Below are 20,239 nucleotides of genomic sequence, written 5' to 3' on the forward strand. Positions count from 1 at the left end.
TCCATTAATACTGTTTCTCACTAAGATAGGATAATAAAATGATAATAAATCATTTGTAAAATAATATTTTCTCCTTTCACAGGCATTTGGCAATCTCTATGGAGTTCATCCTTTTTATATGTGCATAGAGAATGATTTTAATGCTCATGGTGTTCTTCTTCTGAATTCCAATGCCCAAGGTAATGTGCCTATCTGGCTAAGTTATATAGGAAAAAAAATGCACAATTTAAATGCTAATTTTGCTTTTTCTTCCTTTTAAAAATACTTATTAATTAGTATAAAAAGATTGCAAGATTGTCTACAATTTAATATTTTATTTCAAGATGGAAAATTTTGTAATGAAACATATATTGCAAAATGCTGTCAAGGCACATACCTTGAGAGAACAGAAGCCACTTGAATAAGCAATACCTGTTAGAAACGTCACTGTGATACAGTGTCACCAGATCTCTTGTATCATCTCAGCCAATGCTGCCTTTCTGCACTGCATTATTCTCTAAATATTTGAAATGCATTGCCAGTGTAGCGGTTTTCCTTAATTGTGTGTTTAGGACTAAAGTAAAACTAACTCTCTCTTATGTGCACGTGTGTTTGTGTGTATAGATGTATGTGTTAATGCAATAGATAACTGACCTGATGAACTCTTCAGTAAAGAAAACGAAATGGAATAAACAGAATTTGCCAGTTCTGGCAGATGTTTAGATGTTATCACAGCTATGAATAGAGCCTAATACAATACTATAAATATTAAAATAGTGATCTCTGCCACTTATTTTATTTGTGATTATTCTGTACTTTGCTTTTTCTCCTCAGATGTCACCCTGAGTCCACATCCTTCTATAACATTCCAGACCATTGGAGGAGTACTTGACTTCTACATGTTTCTTGGCCCTACGCCTGAAAATGTTGTCCAGCAGTACACAGAGGTGAGTGCAGTTCTTCAATTAATGCTCACGTTCATTGCTCTGGCTCTAAAGAGGGAAGACTGGTTTGCATATTTATGAATGACCTACCTTTTAGTTTTATAATCTCATGGCTCATTGTTTCTACTTTTAAGTAAAAGCTTCTGACTTGATTGTAATTTTATTAAATAAATGTTTTAAACCCTGTATGCCTCAGCAGGTGTTATACTTAACACTTTGAAGAGAACCTTGGCAAAATTTAGTGAGAAGTTTCCTGAAATAAAATTATACCTTCCAAAAATACTACAGAGTTCTAGAAGAAGTCTTCTTCCACCCCTGTAGTCATACCTCAGTTCTATTTATTCTGATCCATCATGCCTTGTGGCACTTGCCACTTCTGCCAAAAATGCTTCCAGTCACTTGGTTCAATGGAGCCCATCTGAATTGGATTTTGAGAGGATCAATGTTTAGAGGAAAACCTCCCAGAAGGACAGAACTCATGGAAAATTATGCAGTAATAACTTTGGCTTATCATCCATGTCTCCCGTCCTTCTCATCCTTCTAGATGTTTATTTAGGTACCTCGCTAATATTCCTTTCCCTGTATCTATCAGGCATTTGTATTCCGACATACACTGCTGATTTATTGCTCATTTCCCCTCAAACTGTTATTCCTCAAATGAACTCTTCTCTCAAGAGTGAGTTAGTCAAATACCAAAATCCATAGGAATGTTTACAGTTTAAAATAAGACTCTTGCAAACTCAAATGAATGACTACCTAATAAAAAAATATAGAATTTATACTAAGAAAATGGAAGATGAAGGGCACATATTTTGTGGGGAGAGCCTCAGCAGAGCTGTTTAAATAATACTTACTAGAATTTCTTTTGTTATAAGACTGCCACTGAATCCTAGTAGCAGCAAATTCACAAATTTCTCAGTTCTCAGAAAGACCAGGCATGACTGATGGAGTTTACTAAGCCAAGTTGGAAACAAGGTCTGCAACAAATTTTGTTGCTTCAGGGGATACTGTAATGATCCTGTAACGTAGCTTCACTTTTCTAAAGTCTACACACAAATGCTTCTTCATTGGGCTTAGAAAAGACTGCATTGAGAGTGGCAAGAAGAGGGAGTTACAGAGAAAGCTAAATAAAGCTGACAGTGACAGCCATTTTCCTGCTTCTTTTTTTCCTTTCCTGTTTTAGTCCTTCCTGTCCTCATCCCACCTCCCAACTACTGATACAGCCGGACTTAGGGGACTAGCATGGTAATGGCACATGCCCTACACCTCTCCTAGGCCAGAGTTGCTTTGATTCTAAAAGGCTTTGAATATGCAGAAAGAATGGTGACAAAAATCAAAGAAAAGTTACTTCCATTTATATTGTCTCCTAGGCAACTTCTCACTTCTTTGAAGACAGCTTAACAAAATAATTAAACATTTTTCTTTCATTTTATTTTAATCCTGTTGATAATAGAAACTTTCATTTGCTTGTTCAGTATTTCAGGGGAGGTGATAAGCTAATTACATATATCCATCTAATCAGAAATATGAGTAAGAATCCCAGTACCAGATGGCTTGGGTTTTAGTCCTGTCTCTACAGGATCAGGTTTTGCCTGATCTTGGGCAAGCTATTTAACCTCCCTGTGTCTTTCATTTTCTCATCTGTAAATTGGAATAACTAAAATATCTTCCTCATAGGGTTTCTTGAGAATTAAATGAGATAATATATGTAAAATGCAGTGACATCACCATTAAGCTGCAATAAATGCAATAAAATGGGCTTTTTAAAAAATTTTATTTTTAAATCTTATTGGACCTCTCTGCAGCTTGAACTCTACTTGCTTTGCTTTTGAAACAGTATCTTCTGGTTCTCTTCTAATTTTGCTGCCTTTTTGGCTTAACCTCTTGACTGACATTTTCCTTGTCCATTAAGTGTGGGTGTTCCTCAGGGTTCTTTGTTTTTTTTGTTTGTTTGTTTTGTTTATCCCAAGGACAGTTTTCTCTGTAATGTCATGTATACCTATGATGTCTCTCATTATATATATATTGATGAATTACATATCCTTATCTCTAATCCCGGGCCTCTGGGTAGCTCAAATAGCTTGTGCTAGGCTACTAACTTAAAAGCTGACAGTTTGAACCCACCCACTCAAGGAAAGGTCCTGGCTAGGTACTTCTGTAAGGATTACAGCCAAGAAGACCTTATGGAGTAATTCTACTCTGTAATGCGTAAGATTGTCATACCAACCAAAACCAAACTCACGGCTGTGTCATTGTTCTTGTTATGTGGTGTCGAATCGGACCTGACTCATAGTGACCTCTCCTTGGGTTTCTGAGATGTTATCACTATGGAAGTAGACCTTCCTTCCGAGGAGTGGCTGGTGTGAGCTGTGTCATAGGTTATTTATTTATTAATTGAAATCACTAAAACGAGCTTTTATAGTTCTTTATTTGTATATTTCTTTCTGCCTACTGAAAACATATATTTAAAGTTCCATTGGCATCTCCAATACAACATCCTGTACTGAATTAATCATTTTTGTCCATGGATAGTAAGTTGGATAGTTTTGTTATAATCTTCTGAGTTATTGGAATTATCAGTGACCTATATATACATCCAAACAAGAAACTTGGAAATCATTCCCTGCAGCTCATGGGTTGAATCTGTCTTCCGATCTCCATCTCCAACACCCTTGCCTTAACAAGTCTTTATCTTTTCTTCTTGGGCTATTATAATACCTTTGGAATCGGTTTCTTTGGTTCCTGTCCAGTTCCCCTACAAATTATCTTTCATACTGTTGCCAGGAAGATAGTTCTGAAATGAAATCCCACCTGTCAGCCCTCTGCTAAACATTTAACTATTGTCTAAAGCAGCATTATCAGAAATATAATGCTAACTACAATTTAGGTAGTTTTAGTATCCACTTTTAAAAAAGTAAAAAAAAAAAAAGTAAGAAACAGGTGACTTTAATTTCAATAATATATTTTATTTAACCCAATATATTCAAAACATTATTATTATTTTAAAATGTCATCAGCATAAAAAAATGAGATATTTTAATTCTTAACAGCACATCTCAATTTGGTCAGGGCATATTTCTTTTTTTAATTTTATTTTTATTGTGATTTGGGTGAAAGTTTACAGAGCAAATTCCCTTTCCGTACAGCAGCTCACATACACTTTGTCTCATGACATTGACTACAATTCACCACAACGCAAAAGAGTTCCCCTCCCACTTCCTCCCCATAGTGACTTCTTCCCTGTGTCCTTTGCTCCATGCACTCCTGCCCCCTGAGCTGTTCCTTTTGCATACATAGCCCTTCTATTCTCCCATGATTATTTTCTCCAAGGAGTGTGTCTGCCTAATGTAAATGTTCAGCTCACATGCCTGTCTTTTGTTTGGCTGGAAGCCACAGGTGTGGGTTCAATTCCAGACCTGAAGGGCAGCTAGGGGCCATAGTCTCAGTGGTTCCACCAGGCTCTCTCTATCAGACCAGCAAACCTGGTCCCCCCCCCCTTTTTTTTTTTTCCCCCCAAATGATTTTGAGTTTTGTTCCACATTGTTCTCCCTCTTTATGCAGGATCTCCTACATCCCTTCCAAGTGGATGGCAGTGGTAGCTGGGCACCATATACTTCTTCTGGTCTCATAGTCATATACACTGAGGATCGCATAGTGTACCAGTCACTTGGGCTAATTGTTTCCAGGCATCTTTGGTTTTCTTCGTTCTCCTTTGCTCTGGATGAGGAGAGACCATCGTTGCATCTAGAAAGCTGCATGCAAGAGTTTAAGATCCCAGTTGCTCCTTGCCAAAGTCAGATGTAGAACGTTTTTGTGTAGTATGCTATACCAATTGAGCTTGATATCCCCTGTGAATATGGTCCCAAGCCCACAGGTCCAACTACTTGCTCCCTCTATGTAGCTCACTTTGGCCAAGAAGTGACTACAACCTTGTCCTTTGTCAGCTCTAATGTATACCTGGGAATTCTTACAGAACATACAAATAAGTTGTAGAAACATTGTCTGCCAATCCTATACATGGTCATGGGCACACTCCCTACTGCACAGACATACCTAATAGTTCAGCCTGTCCACCCATCTATCCACCTGTATATCCATGTTTGCCATCACTGACAACACAGTACTGTATGTGCAAAAGGGTTCATCTTTGTTGTCTGTACCTCCCATGCACCTCTCTATGTCTTCCCCTTCCTCAGTGCTGCCAGGTTGATCACTCCCATTTGATACATTGCCCTTACCAAATCAATACTTATCTCTACCTATCTAACAGTGTTTCCTCCCTTCCCCTCCCACCCCTGGTAACCAACAAAGAACATTTCCTTCCATATGGAAACCTTTCTTTGACTTTTTATAATAATGGACAATATTTGTAAATTCTGTGATTGACTTATTTCGCTCAACATAATGCCCAAGTTCATCCATGTTATGCAGTGTTTTGCCAATTCTACATTATTCTTTAGGGTTGCATAGAATTCCATTGTGTGTATGTACCATAGTTTGTCCATTTTGCTATTGATGGGCACCTAGGTTGTTTCCATCTTTTGGCTATTGTAAATAGTGCTGCGATGAGCATGGGTGTGCATATATCTGTTCTTGTCCTGACTCTCACTTCTTTAGGATATATACCTAGTAGTGGAATGGCTGGGTCAAATGGTATTTCTAATTCCATCTTTTTAAGAAATCACCATACTGCTTTCCACAGTGGCTCTATCATTTGACAGTCTCACCAGCAGTGTATGAAAGTCCCAATCTCTCTGCCTTCTTGCCAGCATTTGTTATTTTCTGTCTTGTTGAACTTTGCTACTAGTGCTGGGGCAAGATGGTATCTCATTGTTGTTTTAGTTTGCTTCTCTCTAATGGCTAATGATCATGAACATTTCTTCATATGTTTGTTGGCCACCTGAATGTCCTCTTTGGTGAAATGTCTATTCATATTTTCTGCCCATTTTTTAATTGGATTATTTGTCTTTTTATTGTTGAGGTGTTGGAGTTTTCTATAAATTCTAGAGATATATCTCTTGTCAGATATGTCATTGCCAAATATTTTTTCTTAATCTGTAGGTTCTCTTTTCACTTTGGAAGCACACAAAAAAATTAATTTTTAGAAGGTCCCGCTCATCTAGTTGATCTTCTGTTGTTTGTGCATTTTGGGTTATGCTTGATAGTCCATTTAGGCCATATATCACCAAAAAAAAAGTCCAAACTCATTGCCATCGACTCAGATCTGACTCATAGCAACCCCTTCTTAAATTTCTGAGGCAGTATCACTACAGAAGTAGATTGTCCAATCTTCTTTCTGAGGAGTGGCTGGTGGGTTTGAACCACCAGCTTTCTGGTTAGCAGTCAAATGCCTTAAGCACTGTGCTACCAGATCTCTTATGCCATATATTAGGGACACTATATTTTCCCTTGAAGAACTCTACAGTTTTAGGTTTTACATTTAAGTCTTTGGTTCATCTGTAGTTAGTTTTTGTATATGGTGTGTACAGATCTTGTTTCATTTTTCTGCAAATGGTATCCAGTTTTGCTAGCACCATTTGTTAAACAGACAATCTCTTCCCCATTTAATGGATTTTGGCCCTTTGTCAAAGATCAGCTTACCATAGGTCAGTGGTTCTATTTACGGGGTCTCCAGTCTATTCCAATGGTCCATGTGTCTGTTGTTGTACCAATGCCAGGCAGTTTTGACTACTATGGCTATATGGTAGGTTTTATATCCAGGAGTGTGAGACCTCCTACTTTGTTTGTCTTCAATAATGCTTTGCTTATCTGAGGTCTCTTTCCTTTCCATATAATGTTAGTGTTTAGTTTTCCATATCCTTAAAGAATGTTGATAGGATCTGGATTGGGAGTACATTGAATGTATAGATTGCTTTGGGTAGAATTGACATTTTCACAATGTTCAATCTTCCTAAACTCGAGCATGGTATGTTCTCCTTTATAGTTTTCTTTGTATAGGTCTTTTGTGTCCCTGGTATGGTATTTTATTTTTTTGGTAGCTAGTATATTGATTTCCTTATTTCTCTTTAAGCAATCTCTTTGCTGGTGTAGAGGAATCCAACTGATTTTTGGATGTTGATCTTGTATCCTGCCATGATGCTAAATCTCTCAATTAGTTCCAGTATATTTTTGACTGAGTCTCTTGGGTTTTCTAGGTATAGGATCATATCATCAGCAAATAGGGATAGTTTGACTTCTTCCTTACCAATTTGGATGCCATTGATTTCCCATTCTAGCCTTATTGTCAGGGCACATTTCTTAGGTAGAAAACTTAAGCCCCACCCAGATCCTTCAGAGCCATGAAATTTGCATTTAAAAGACATGGAGATCAACCCAAAACTACTAAGTGAAGAGAAGTTTTGCATTTGAAGGAAAGACCTGCAGAGGGGAGGGGAAAAAAAGAAAAAGAACTCACTGGCTTTTTGAAATTTAAGCAAAAGGTTTGGCTTTGGGTGCATTGAGGCAGGAAAGTCAAGGCCCATGAAAGAAACCCCTTCCAGGACTGGAAGTTAAAGGAAGCTGGTGAGTAGATGGCCTTTTTGCTGCTCACTTCTGACTACCTGGGTCTACTTGGTGAGTGGAAGTAGGGGAGGTGCAGCAATGAAGAAATGGGCTGAGTTTGGTACTCTTTGACCTAGCCCATGGGGCTAGGGATGAGAGGAAGGGCTGACTGTTCTGAAGTACAAGGACTGTGCAGACTCTCGAGTCTACGGTCATTGGAACTAGGCTCTGAGGACTAGGGATGAGTGAAAGAAGGTGCTGGCTAGTCTGAAGTGAAGGGAAGAGTGTGACTCTCAAGCTTGTAGCTGATACCCATGGCCTAGCTTGGATGGTTGGAGCTGACCTTACCAGAACCCGAACAAATGAAGAAGATATTCGAGACTGAGTTGGTGTTAAGTTTCTGCAATTTGATGACTTACCCTGGACTGCACTTTGCTTATTTATGGATGCAGATCCTCAAAGTTCCAACCAGAACAGGATTCTTCAGAGAGAAAGGAACTCTTCAGAGTACTCATTTGATAAGCCAAAAAACCAAACTCAATGCCATTGAGTCAATTGTGATTCATAGCGACCCTCATTGGGGTTCCGAGGTGGTACATTTTTATGGTAGTAGATTGCCCTATCTTCCTTCCATGGAGTGGCTGTTGGGTTTGAAGCCAACTCTCTGGTTAGCTGTCAGATGCCCTAGGCACTATACCACCAGAGCTCCTTACACTGATTGTGAAGGGGATGTTAGTTTTTGAAGTATAAAAGAGACAATGGCTAGAAAAGCCAGAGGGTGGTCTGTAGTGCAGTATATTACTTGGTATGGCTTTTCTAGCCATGTTGGTGTTGTTAGGTGTTGTTGTTATGTGCTGTTGAGTTGGACCCAACTCATAACGAGCCCTCCTTGTGTTTCCGAGGCGGTATCACTACGGAAGTAGATTGCCCAACCTTCCTTCTGAGGAAGACCCACCAGCCTTCTGGTTAGTAGTCATATGCCTTAGGCACTACGCTACCAGACCTCCTTTTCTAACCATAGTCTTTGTAACTTCTACCAGATTATTGCATGGGACCATACAAATAAAGTATGTAGAACTCTAATGTGAGGGTTGGTAAGTTTTGCTATGTTGCTGGGCTTAAAATGAGCCCTCCTAGACCAGAAGCCTGGCAGTTCAAACCCACCAGCCACTCCTTGGAAGGAAGGTTGGGCAATCTACTTCCGTAGTGATAATGCCTCGGACACCCAAGCAGGGGTTGCTATGATTCAGGTCCGACTGGACATCACATAACAACAACAACAGAGGCACAGGGGGAATCTCACTGCCATCAAAAGAGAAGAGCTGGAGGTGAAGTGGAGCATGTCCTTGGACCCGAGATCCCTGCATCAGACCTCCTTGGCAGAGATGCCCGGCTGAGAGACACCCAGCTGAGAGATGGCAGTGGAACCAAGAGGCACAAGACAGAGCAGTGGCCTTGCTGGCTCATGGAGTGAGAAAACTGAGTGCCTTTGGGCAAGAGGCTTGCTGGTGGAATGAGTGCACGTAGTTGTACCTATTGGCAGAACTAAAAGAGCTTGATAACACTTGCCTGAGCAGGGCAGAGGCCAAGCCTGGAGGCCAAAGACCAGAGAGGCATGCTTGAAGGCATAGCAGAGGGGAGACTGTCCTGATAGAAAAATTATATCCTGAGCATGTTCCTGAACCTGAACTGTAGCTTGTTATTTCCCTAATAAACCCCATAATCGTGAGTAGTGTCTGTGAGTTCTGTGTGGCCATTGCAATGAATTATCAAACCCAGCAGAGAAGTAGTAAATGCCATGGGAGGGATGGTTTGTGTCAGAGTTGGTAAAAAGTCTGGATGGTGGTGGCACATCTGGCCTCATAGGAAAAAGCTTTGGCCTACTGATTATTCTGTTTCCCCTCATGAAGTTATAGGAGGTCAGGAGATGCTGCTTCCATGGTCTTTTTGCAGTAAGAAAAGGGTGACATTAATTTCAATAATATATTTTATTTAACCCAATATACTTAAAACATTATTTCAACATGTCATCAGCATAAAAGATAATAATGAGAATTTTGCATTTTTTTCCCATACTAAGTCTTTAAAACCTGGTATTTAACCAAAAAACCAAACTCACTGCCATTGAGTCAATTCCAACTCATAGCGACTTCCACTAGGTTTACAAAGCTGTAAATCTTTATGGAAGTAGATCACCTCTCTTCCTTCTGCAGAGCAGCTGGTGGATTTGAACCACTGACCTTCTGGTTAACAGCCAAGTGCCTTATCCACTATACCACCAGAGATCCGTAACCACACCTCAATTTGGTTTAGGCACATTTCAAGGGCTCATATCCACTTGGGCTAATGGTTTCTGTGCTGGACTGCATGGGACTAAAGGATTAAGAAGTATGTCACTGAGTGAGAATTAAGGTTCCACCACTTGCCTATCATTTTGTTGTATATGGTGGCTTCTGTGTTAACCAAAAACCAGAGGAATTGTGAGATGACATCAAGAACATCATCCATAAAGAAAGCAAAATGTCATTAAAAAGACAGGAAAGGAAGAAAAGACCAAAATGGATGTCAGAAGAGACACTGAAACTTGCCCTTGAAATGAAAGTAGCTAAAGTGAATGGACAGTAGCTAAATTAAATGGAAGAAATGACAAGATAAAAGAGCTGAACAGATTTCAAAGAGCAGTTCGAGAAGACAAAGGCACTTACTATAGTGAAATGTGCAAAGACCTGGAGTTAGAAAACCAAAAGGGAAGAACACGCTCAGCATTTCTCAAGCTGAAAGAACTGAAGAAGAAATACAAGCCTCAAGATGCAATTTTGAAAGATTCTATGGGGAAAATGTTGAATGATGCAGGAAACATCAAGAGAAGATAGAAGGAATACACAGAGTCACTGTACCAAAAAGAATTGGTCGATGTTCATCCATTCATTTCAGGAGGTGGCATATGGTCAATAACCAATGGTATTGAAGGAAAAAGTTGAAGCTGCTGAAGGAACTGGTGAAGAACAAGGCTCCAGGAATTGACAGAATACTCCATTGAGCTGATTCAACAGATGCCATACTAGAGGCACTCACTTGGCTATGCAAAGAAATTTGGAAGACAGCTACCTGGCCAACTGACTGGAAGAGATCCATATATGTACCCATTCCAAAGAAAGGTGATTCCACAGAACATGGAAATTTTCGAACAATATTATTAATATCACACACAAGTAAAATCTTACAGTGAAGAAAATTTAAAAAAATGATTGAAGCAGCATATTGACAGAGAACTTTCAGAAATGCAAGCAGCATTCAGAGGAAGACATGTAATGAGAGATACCATTGCTGATGTCAGATGAATCTTGGCTCAAAGCAAAGAATACTAGAAAGCTGTTTACTTGTGTTTTATTGACTATACAAAAGCATTCGATTGTGTGCATTATAACAAATATGGATAACAATTACGAAGAATGAGAATTTCAGAACACTTAATTGTACTCATGAGGAACCTGTACATAGATCAGGAGGCTGTTGTTCGAACAGAGCAAGGGGATAATACATGGTTCAAAATCAAGAAGTGAGTGCGTCAAGGTTGTAACCCTTCACCATACTTATTCAACTTTTATGCTGAGCAAATAATCCAAGAAGCTGGACTATATGAAGAAGAACATGGCATCAAGATTGGAGGAAGACTTATTAACAACCTGCGATACACTGATGACACAACTTAGCTTGCTGAAAGTGAGGATGACTTGAAGCACTTACTGATGAAGATTAAAAATTTCAGTGTGCAATATGGACTTCATCTCAACACGAAGAAAATGAAAATCCTTACAACTAGACCAATAAGCAGCATCACAATAAATGGAGAAAAGATTGAAGTTGTTAAAGATTTCATATTACTTGGTTCCACAATAAACACCAATGGAAGCAGCAGCCAAGACATCAGAGGACGTATTGCATTGGGCACATCTGCTGCGAAGGACCTCTTTCAAGTACTGAAGAGCAAACATGTCTCCTTGAAGACTAAGGTATGCCTAACCCAAGCCATTGTATTTTCAGTCATCTCATATGCATGTGAGAACTGGACAATGAATAAGGAAGACTGAAGAAGAGTTGATGCTTTTGAGTTGTGGTGCTGGTGAAGAATGCTGAAAGTATCATGGACTGCCAAAAGAATGAACAAATCTATCCTGGAAGAAGTGCAGCCAGAATGTTCCTTGGAAGCAAGAATAGCCAGACTCTGTCTTACCTACTTTGTTCATATTGTCAGAAGGAACTATTGCCTGGAGAAGGATTTCATGGTTGGTAAATTGGAGAGTCAGCGAAGAAGGGGAAGGCCCTCAATGAGAAGGATTGACACAGTGGCTGCAACGGTATGCTCAGGTATAGCAAAGATTGTGAGGTCAGCACAGGACCGGGCATTGTTTCGTTCTGTTGTACATAGAGTCACTATGAGTCAGAGCTGACTCGACGGCACCTGAAATCATAACAACAATGAAGGCTCTTGACTAGCTAGTCCTGCATCACCTGCATCTCCAGCATGATCTCCCATAACCTTTTCTCAATAGTCTATGCTCCATCCTCACTGAATTTTTTTCAAGGTCTGCTACACTTGGAAGGGCACCCATCTTGTTGTCTTGGTCATCTGCTGCTTCTTTACAGCCTCTATTTAATAATCTGCTTGTTCTTTAGGTCTCCTTCTCTGTGAAGTCTTTCTCTGTCTCTACTGCTAAAGACCCAAACATCCACTCTGTCCTTCCACACCTTCTGGATGATCCCACAGTATGAATGAAAGCTTTCTTTATCTGTGGCTTTCTGATTCTAGCATTCCAGTTAGTCATCGATGAATACCAGTCCTCTTTTCAATCTTTTAGAATCAGATATTGTGAAGTTTATCATTGGTTGGTATAAGGAGAAGGTATATTTGAATCTCTTTTTTTTATTTCCTCACCTTTACACATACAAAGAGCAATTTATTTTTATTACTTTGCCTGTGATTTACAAATGTACTTTTTTCTTTAGAATAAACCTCATGTAATTATTATTACTGTATATTGGATATGGAAAATATATTTTCCCTAGTTGTTTCATATTTCTTTTCTAACACTAGAAACTCAACAAAGTTAACCTTGAGAATAAAATACAATAAAGAATTTCAGTTAATTTGCTAATTGTTCTTTAATTAGCTTATCCTTATCCTTTAGTCAGGACACAAATGGTTTATAACCATGGTTCCAACATAGTGGGATATTTATATTTTATTTTACATTATTAAAATGAACATCTACATTTCTAAATAAGTATGCTTTTAGTGAATATTCTGGATTATTTGCTATGACATTAGAAAACATTTTTCCAAATATGCTTATTTTTAATTAAGTAACTATGGAAATTTGTTCTCCATATAAGTATCAAATTATGTATATACCCAAATTCCCCTGCGTATAGCAAAAATAACCACTTTAACAATTTTCTGAATATCCTTCCACTTGCTTTATCTGAATATATAGACATATATATGTATTTTTGTCTTCTGTATATTTGGGACCATACTATAATTCATTTTTGTGACCTGAATTTTTAATTTGCCTCTCTTTGTTGAAGATCTTTCCAGTACATATAGATCTATTTCATTCTTCTTAAAGGCTGTGTTGATTCCAGTTTTTCACTGTCGCAAAAAAAAAATGTGGCAACCAACATCTTTGTACATGTGCATATGCATTTTTGTTGGATATATTCCTATAGGTGAAAAAAAGCATCAGGAATATGCACATTTAGTGTTTGATAGATATTGAAAATATCCCCCTTCAAAAAAAGAAACATTTGCCTGTAGAATGCAAAGAATAGGAACTGGACCTTAGGACACTGAAATTTGTTAGGGAGAAGAGTGCGGGGTCAGGCATTGGAAGAACTGGTTCAGATTCCCCTTTCTGATAACTGAATTAGCTCTGTGACATGGCATGAGTCACTGAACCTTCCTGTCTCATTAGATCCTTTAACATGCTAGCTCTCAAAAATTATGAAGAATTTCTAGCCTTGGCTCTCAAGCATACAGCAGAATTCAACATGTGGTGTAGTGGTTAAGACATTTGGCTGTTAACCAATAGGTCAGTGGTTTGAGCTCACCAACTGCTCCATGGAAGAAAGATGAGAGAGTCTGCTTCCAAAAAGATTTACAGTCTTGGAAACCCTATAGGGAAGTTCTACTTTGTCCTTTAGGGTCACTTTGAGTCACAATAGACTCCTGGGCAGTGGGTTTGATCTGGTTTGCCTAAACTTCTTTAGAATGGAGCCAAATGCAGAGATAAGGTCTCTGGTTTGCCTAAATTCCTTTAGAATGGAGCCAAATGCAGAGATCAGGTAAGACCTCAAAGACCCACTCAAATTCTCAGAAGCCAGCACTCTGTTCAGTGCTTTCTGCTGGAATGCTGCTTGGCTCAGAAAACACCTTTTGGCTGGGTGTCTGAGGCTGGGAGTAATTCCAGGCAGGCAGCAGACAATCAGTTAGCAAGTGAGGAGGAGAGAGGCCAAAGTGCTTCACACATCCACTTGACAAGCATTCTGGGAGAAAATGCTGTGTTGCGAGACTAACCTGTTTCTTGGTACTCACAGGTGAAGATTTTCCGTAGAGAAGAGATTTATTTCCCAAGCTTGTGCCAGAGCCTCAAGTTAACGTTGTTATTTGTGATGTTACTAGGACTGTAAAGGTTTGTTTGCCTTAAATATAATATTCACTGCTATCCAGTTGATTCTGACTCATAGTGGCCCTTTTATGTAGGCTCACTGACAGGGTTACTATGAGTTGGAATCAACTCAATGGCAGTGAGTTTGTTTTATGATTATTTTTAAAATATAATGGCACTATGAGGTGATGGTTGAGATACAATCAGTGTTCAGATGAAAACTGAAAAGAGAAAGTCGTTTGAGAGGATCAATTACTTCTTTTTTTTTTTTTTTCCCCCTCCCTTTCCTATCTCCATTTCAAAGAGGGGAAAAAAATAAAAGGAAGTTAAACCAGGATTCTGAATCTGAGAAGCAGGTTGTGATATGACATAGAATCTCACCCAGTCTTGTGGTAGGTAGTTTCTAGTCCACTGGCTCTTCGACTTTGCTGTACATTGTAACTACCTAGTTTTGAAAAGGGAGCTCTGGTAGCATAGTGCCTAAGGCACTTGACTGCTAACCAGAAGGCTGGCAGTTCAAACCCACCAGCCACTCCTTGGTAGGAAGGTTGGGCAATCTACTTCCATAGTGATAATGCCTCAGAAACCCAAGGAGGGGTCGCTATAAGTCAGGTCCGACTCGACAACAAATAACAACAACAACAAGAGTTTTGAAAATGGGAGCTCTGGTGGCATAATGCCTAAGGCATTTGACTGCTAACCGGAAGACTGGTGGTTCAAACCCACCAGCCAGTTCTCAGAAGGAAGATTAAGCAATCTATTGATATATAAGGCCTAGTCCCAGAGTTTCTTGTTTAAGTGATAAGGGGAATGGCCTGGGCATCAGCCTTTTACAAAGCTTCCCAAGTGTTTCTAATGCACAGCATAGTTAGAGAACTAGTGCTCTTGTTCTACGCTATCCAATATAATAGCCACTAGCCACATGTGGCATAGTGCCTAAGGCATTTGACTGCTAACCAAAAGGCTGGAGTTTCAAACCCACCAGCCACTCCTTGGAAGGAAGACTGGGCAGTCTACTTCTGTAAAGATACTGCCTCAGAAACTCAAGTAGGAATTGCTATAAGTCAAATCAACTCGATGGCAGTGAGTTTTAACTTAGCCACATGTGGCTGTGGGACACTTGAAATATGCCTAGAGCAAATTGAGAGGTGCTCAAAGACTTTATGTTAAAAAAAAGAGAAAAAGTATAGTTTATCTTATTAAAACTATTTTATATGGATTGCATATTGAAATATTAATATTTTGATAATTTATTTAAATAAGACATTAACATTAATTTTTACTTGTTCCTTTTTATTCTTTTCAAGGTGGTATTAGATTTAGAATTATATATGTGGCATGTATTTGTGTGTATTCTTATTTTTCTATAGTATCTCATTATCTTAGGCGATATCTAATAATATCTGTATAATCATATGCTAGGAAGAAGCAGGATACATATTAAAAGGGATGGGTGAGTTCTGCTTCATGTTGGTGTTTCTTGGATGATTTTCATTTCTCTTGACTATAGGAAAAATTTTTCCCGTAAGACATAGCCAGACACTCTGAAAACATAATTTCAAAACGAGTCTTATCTACTACATCTTTTTGTACTGTTGTAATGCCAAGACAAATTTATCAATTATCTTTTTCTGTTCTCTAAAGTATGTTTAAAATTGCAAGGAACAATTTCTATTCTCAAATAGTCTTTTCATGTGCATTAAGTCCTCTATCAAGTCTCTGATTTCCTCTGTGGAGAATGCAATGTATGCAGAAAGAAATTCTCCAAACAGAAAAAATTATGTGACTCTGAATCCCAGGGCATTAGAAAACCCCTTTTTATAAAGTTTTTATCTAACAGGGAACTTGAGAAGCATAACTGTAATCCAGATATTTAACCAGTCTGCTAGAAACTTTAGATACACCATTTGTTTTAGTATTCAGTCCTCTTTCCTGGCAGTAGGAAAGCCAGAAGGCATAGTTTTCTAAGAAGAAATATACAGAAATGTAGATAGCATTTATACAGAATTTTACTGGCAAAGAAATTCATGAATGAAATCTACTTTCAGGTAGATATCTAGTATATTGCTTTGTAAAATTTAAAATGTTAATAATTCCTAACTTGATTGCTTTAATGCTTTGCTTATCTGCTCCTTCTCATGTTCTGAGATGATTTACAGAAAAGAAAAAGAAAGTGGTAAGCCCTCTGCCCTTTACATCCCTTCCCTGGTTCTTTCACTTTACCTTCAAGATCTCTTTATTGAGAGCTGAGAAAAGGCACAAAGTAGATAGTTTTGGGGGGGAATTTTCATTATTGTCTTTATGATTGATTTTATAGCTCTAAAAATTGCCTATCATTATAGAAAGGAAGATCTAGTCCACATTTGTGGACCAATAAGTAGGGCTATAACAGTTGAATTTTGAGATACAAAGAAAAAATATAAAGTTTAATCCACTTTATTCATTTGTCACTGAGAAAATGTTGTCGCTGTTGTTAGGTGCTGTCAAGTCAGTTCTGACTCATAGCAACCCTAAATACAACAGAATGAAACACTGCCTGGTCCTGTGCCATCCTCACAATCCTTGCTGTGCTTGATCCCGTTGTTGCAGCCACTGTGTCAATCCATCTCATTGAGGGTCTTCCACTTTGTCACTGACCCTTTACTTTACCAAGCCTAGTATCTTTCTCCAGGGAATAGTCCCTTCTGACAACATGATCAAAGTAGGTGAGGTGAAGTCTGGCCATTCTCATTTCTAAGGAGCATTCCACCTACATTTCTTCTAGGACAGATTTCTTCATTTTTCTGGCAGTTGATGATATTTTCAATATTCTTGACCAACAACACAATTCTAAGGCATCAAATCTTTGGTCTTCCTTATTCATTATCTAGCTTCCACATGAATACGAGGTGATTGAAAATACCATGACTTTCATTAGGTGCAACTTAGTCTTCAAAGTGATGTCTTTGCTCTTTAATATGTTAAAGAAGTTTTCTGCAGTAAATTTGCACAGTGTTATACAATGTCTGGTAGCGTAGTGCTTAAGGCACTTGACTGCTAACCAGAAGGCTGGTGGTTCAAACCCACTGGCCGCTCCTTGGAAGGAAGATGGGGCAATCTACCTCTGTAGTGATACTGCCTCGGAAACCCAAGGAGGGGTTCCTATGAGTCAGGTCTGACTCGACGGCACATAACAACAACAACGTACAATGTCTGATTTCATGACTACTTTTCCATGGATGTTGATTGTGGACACAGTAAAATGAAATCTTTGATAACCTCAGTCTTTTCTCCATTTATTACCATGCTGCTTATTGGTCCAGTTGTGAGGACTTTTGTTTTCTTTATATTTACATGTAATCCATGCTGCAGACTATGGTCTTTGATTTTCAGGTGTGTTTCAAGTCATCTTCACTTTAAGCAAGCCAGGTTGTGTCATCTGCATATCTCAGGTTATTAATGAGTCTTCCTCCAATTCTGATGCTGTGTTCTTTTTCACATAGTCCAGCTTCTTGGATTATTGCTCAGCATACAGATTGAACAAGTATGGTAAAATGATACAACTTGATGTACACCTTTCCTAATTTCAAACCGTGCAATATCCCCTTGTTCTGTTCAAACGACAGCCCCTTTGTCAACATATAGGTTCCTCATGAGTACAGTTAAGTTTTCTGGAATTCCATGTTTTGCAATGTTATCTGTAAATTGTTAGGATTTACTCAGTTGAATGCCTTTGCATAGTCAGCAAAACACAGGTGAACATCTTTCTGGTATTCTTTGCTTTCACCCAAGATCCATCTGACGTCAACAATGATATATCTTGTTCCATGTTCTCTTCTGAATCTAGCTTGAATTTCTGACAGTTCCCTGTCAATATACTACTGCAACCATTTTAAAAAATTATCTTCAGCAAAATTTTACTTGTGTGTGATATTAATGATATTGCTTGATAATTTCCACTTTTTATTGGATCATCTTTCTTTGGAATGGGCACAAATATCAATCTCTTCCAATCAGTTGGCCACGTAGGTGTGTTCAAGATTTCTTAGCATAAATGAGTAAGCGCCTCCAGCACTGCATCCATTTGTTGAAATATCTCAATAAGTATTTTGGCAATTCCTGGAGCCTTGTTTTTCACCATTTCCTTCCATGCAGCTTGGACGTCTTCCTTCAGTACCATTGGTTCTTGATCATATGCTACCTCCTGAAATGGATGAACATTGACCAATTCTTTTTGGTACAGTGACTCTGTGTATTCTTTCCATCTTCTTTTGATGCTTCCTGTATCATTCAATGTTTTGCCACTAGAATCTTTCAATATTGCACTCGAGGTTTGAATTTTTTTCTTCAGTTCTTTCAGCTTGAGAAATTCCGAGCATGTTCTTCTCTTTTGGTTTTCTAACCCCAGGTCTTTGCACATTATGTTATAATCCTTTACTTTGTCTTCTAGAGCTGCACTTTGCAATCTTCTGTTCAGCTCCTCCATTTCATCATTTCTCATATTTGCTTTAGCTACTCTCCATTCAATAGCAAGTTTCAGAATCTCTTCTGACATCCATTTTGATCTTTTGTTCCTTTCTTGTCTTTTAAATGACATTTTACTTTCTTTGTGTATGATGTTCTTGATGTCATCCTACAACTTGTCTGGTCTTTGGTCATTGGTGTTCAGTGCATGAAATCTATTCTTTAGATGGTCTCTTAATTCAGGTAGGATATAATTAAGGTTGTATTTTGGCTGTTCTGAGCTTCTCCATAGCCTTTTCGACAGATGTAGTCAATCTGATTCCTTTGTATTCTGTCTGACAATGACCACATTTATAGCCACCATTTATATATTTATTTATTTATTTTTTAAAAAAGGTATTTACAATGAATAAGTTGTTGGCTTTGCAAAATTCTGTCACGGAATCTTCAGTGTCATTTCATTCATCAAGACCATATTTTCCACCTACCGATGGTTCTTCTTTGTTGCCAACATTTGCATTCTAATCACCAGTAATCAGTACATCTTAATTGCATGCTTGGTATATTTCACGCTGCAGAAATCTTCAGTTACTTCATCTTTGGCTTTATGGGTTGATGCTTAAATTTGAATAATAGTAGTATTTACTGGTTTTCCTTGTAACCATATAGATATTATCCCATCACCAACAGCATTGTACTTCAGGTTATATCTTGAAACATTATTTTTGGTGACTAACATGATGTTGTTCCTCTTCAGTTTATCATTCCCAACACTGTAGACCATAGTCATAAGGAAATCATACAGACTTTAGAAAAATACACATAAAGAACATGATAATATATGAGTTTGGAGCTTCAATTGCCTGAGTATTTTTGAATTGGAGTCTTATTTTCTTTACAGGCTGTGAGCTTTGGAAATTTTAAGTTTCAAAACTCTTATAGTTTTAATAAAATTATACTCCAACAATCCCCTTTGAACTTTGCCTTCAAAGTTCTGTGATGCTTCATGGAAAGTGTTAAACTCTCACAATACTCCTGTTGGGGAGTTTGATTTTCTGACATGTCTACAGTTTCTACTCTGTTGTTGTTAGGTGCTGGTGAGTTGATTCTTATTCATAGTGACACCATCTGACAGAGTAGAACTTCCTCATAGGATTTTCAGGGCTGTAATTTTTACAAAAGCAGATCCTTAGGTCTTTGTCCACAGAGTCACTGAGTGGGATCAAACTGCAAACCTTTCAGTTAGCTGTCAAGCCCTAACTGTGCCATCAGGAAGTTCTTTTGTTTCTTGTGCTAAATCCTCAGTATTAATTCTTGTTATTCAGTATGTGTGGAATCAGGAAGACCCAAGTTACACAAATTCCTCACTTTTATGTTAGCTCACAAGGAGCATCTGGAATTTCTAAGAAGGCAAATCCTAGGGCAGTTAAAAGACCATAAATAAGCTCAGTCTGACTATGCTTGTTCAGTATTGGCTTTCCTATATATTAACATATATTTGGTCAATTTATGTAACTTCTTTGAGTTTCAACTTTCTACATCTCTGAATTTCAAGTTATAACCCTGTCTTATGCAATTCTCCTCAAGATTAAAGATATCTATCAGTATCTAGTGTCTAGCATAGGGTTTTGTATGTAGTAGGTCAATGAGGAAATGGAACGCATAAAGATTGATATCCTCGGCATTAGTGAGCTGAAATGGACT

The 20,239-nt window shown here is 38.3% G+C and overlaps 1 protein-coding gene across 1 annotated transcript in view; it reads left to right on the plus strand.

The window, feature by feature from the left end:
- The window catches only part of LOC103198973 (sucrase-isomaltase, intestinal-like), a 169,557-nt gene that overhangs the window by 28,564 nt on the left and 120,754 nt on the right, over positions 1-20,239 (plus strand). The window contains exons 6-7 of the mRNA XM_042781290.1: positions 83-179; positions 814-926. Of these exons, the coding sequence (XP_042637224.1) occupies positions 83-179; positions 814-926 (210 nt within the window). The remainder of the gene's footprint in view (positions 1-82; positions 180-813; positions 927-20,239) is intronic.

Source organism: Orycteropus afer, unplaced genomic scaffold (genome assembly GCF_000298275.1).
Source record: "Orycteropus afer afer isolate SDZICR_OR568_19922 unplaced genomic scaffold, OryAfe1.0 scaffold00100, whole genome shotgun sequence".
NCBI classification, from domain to species: domain Eukaryota; kingdom Metazoa; phylum Chordata; class Mammalia; order Tubulidentata; family Orycteropodidae; genus Orycteropus; species Orycteropus afer.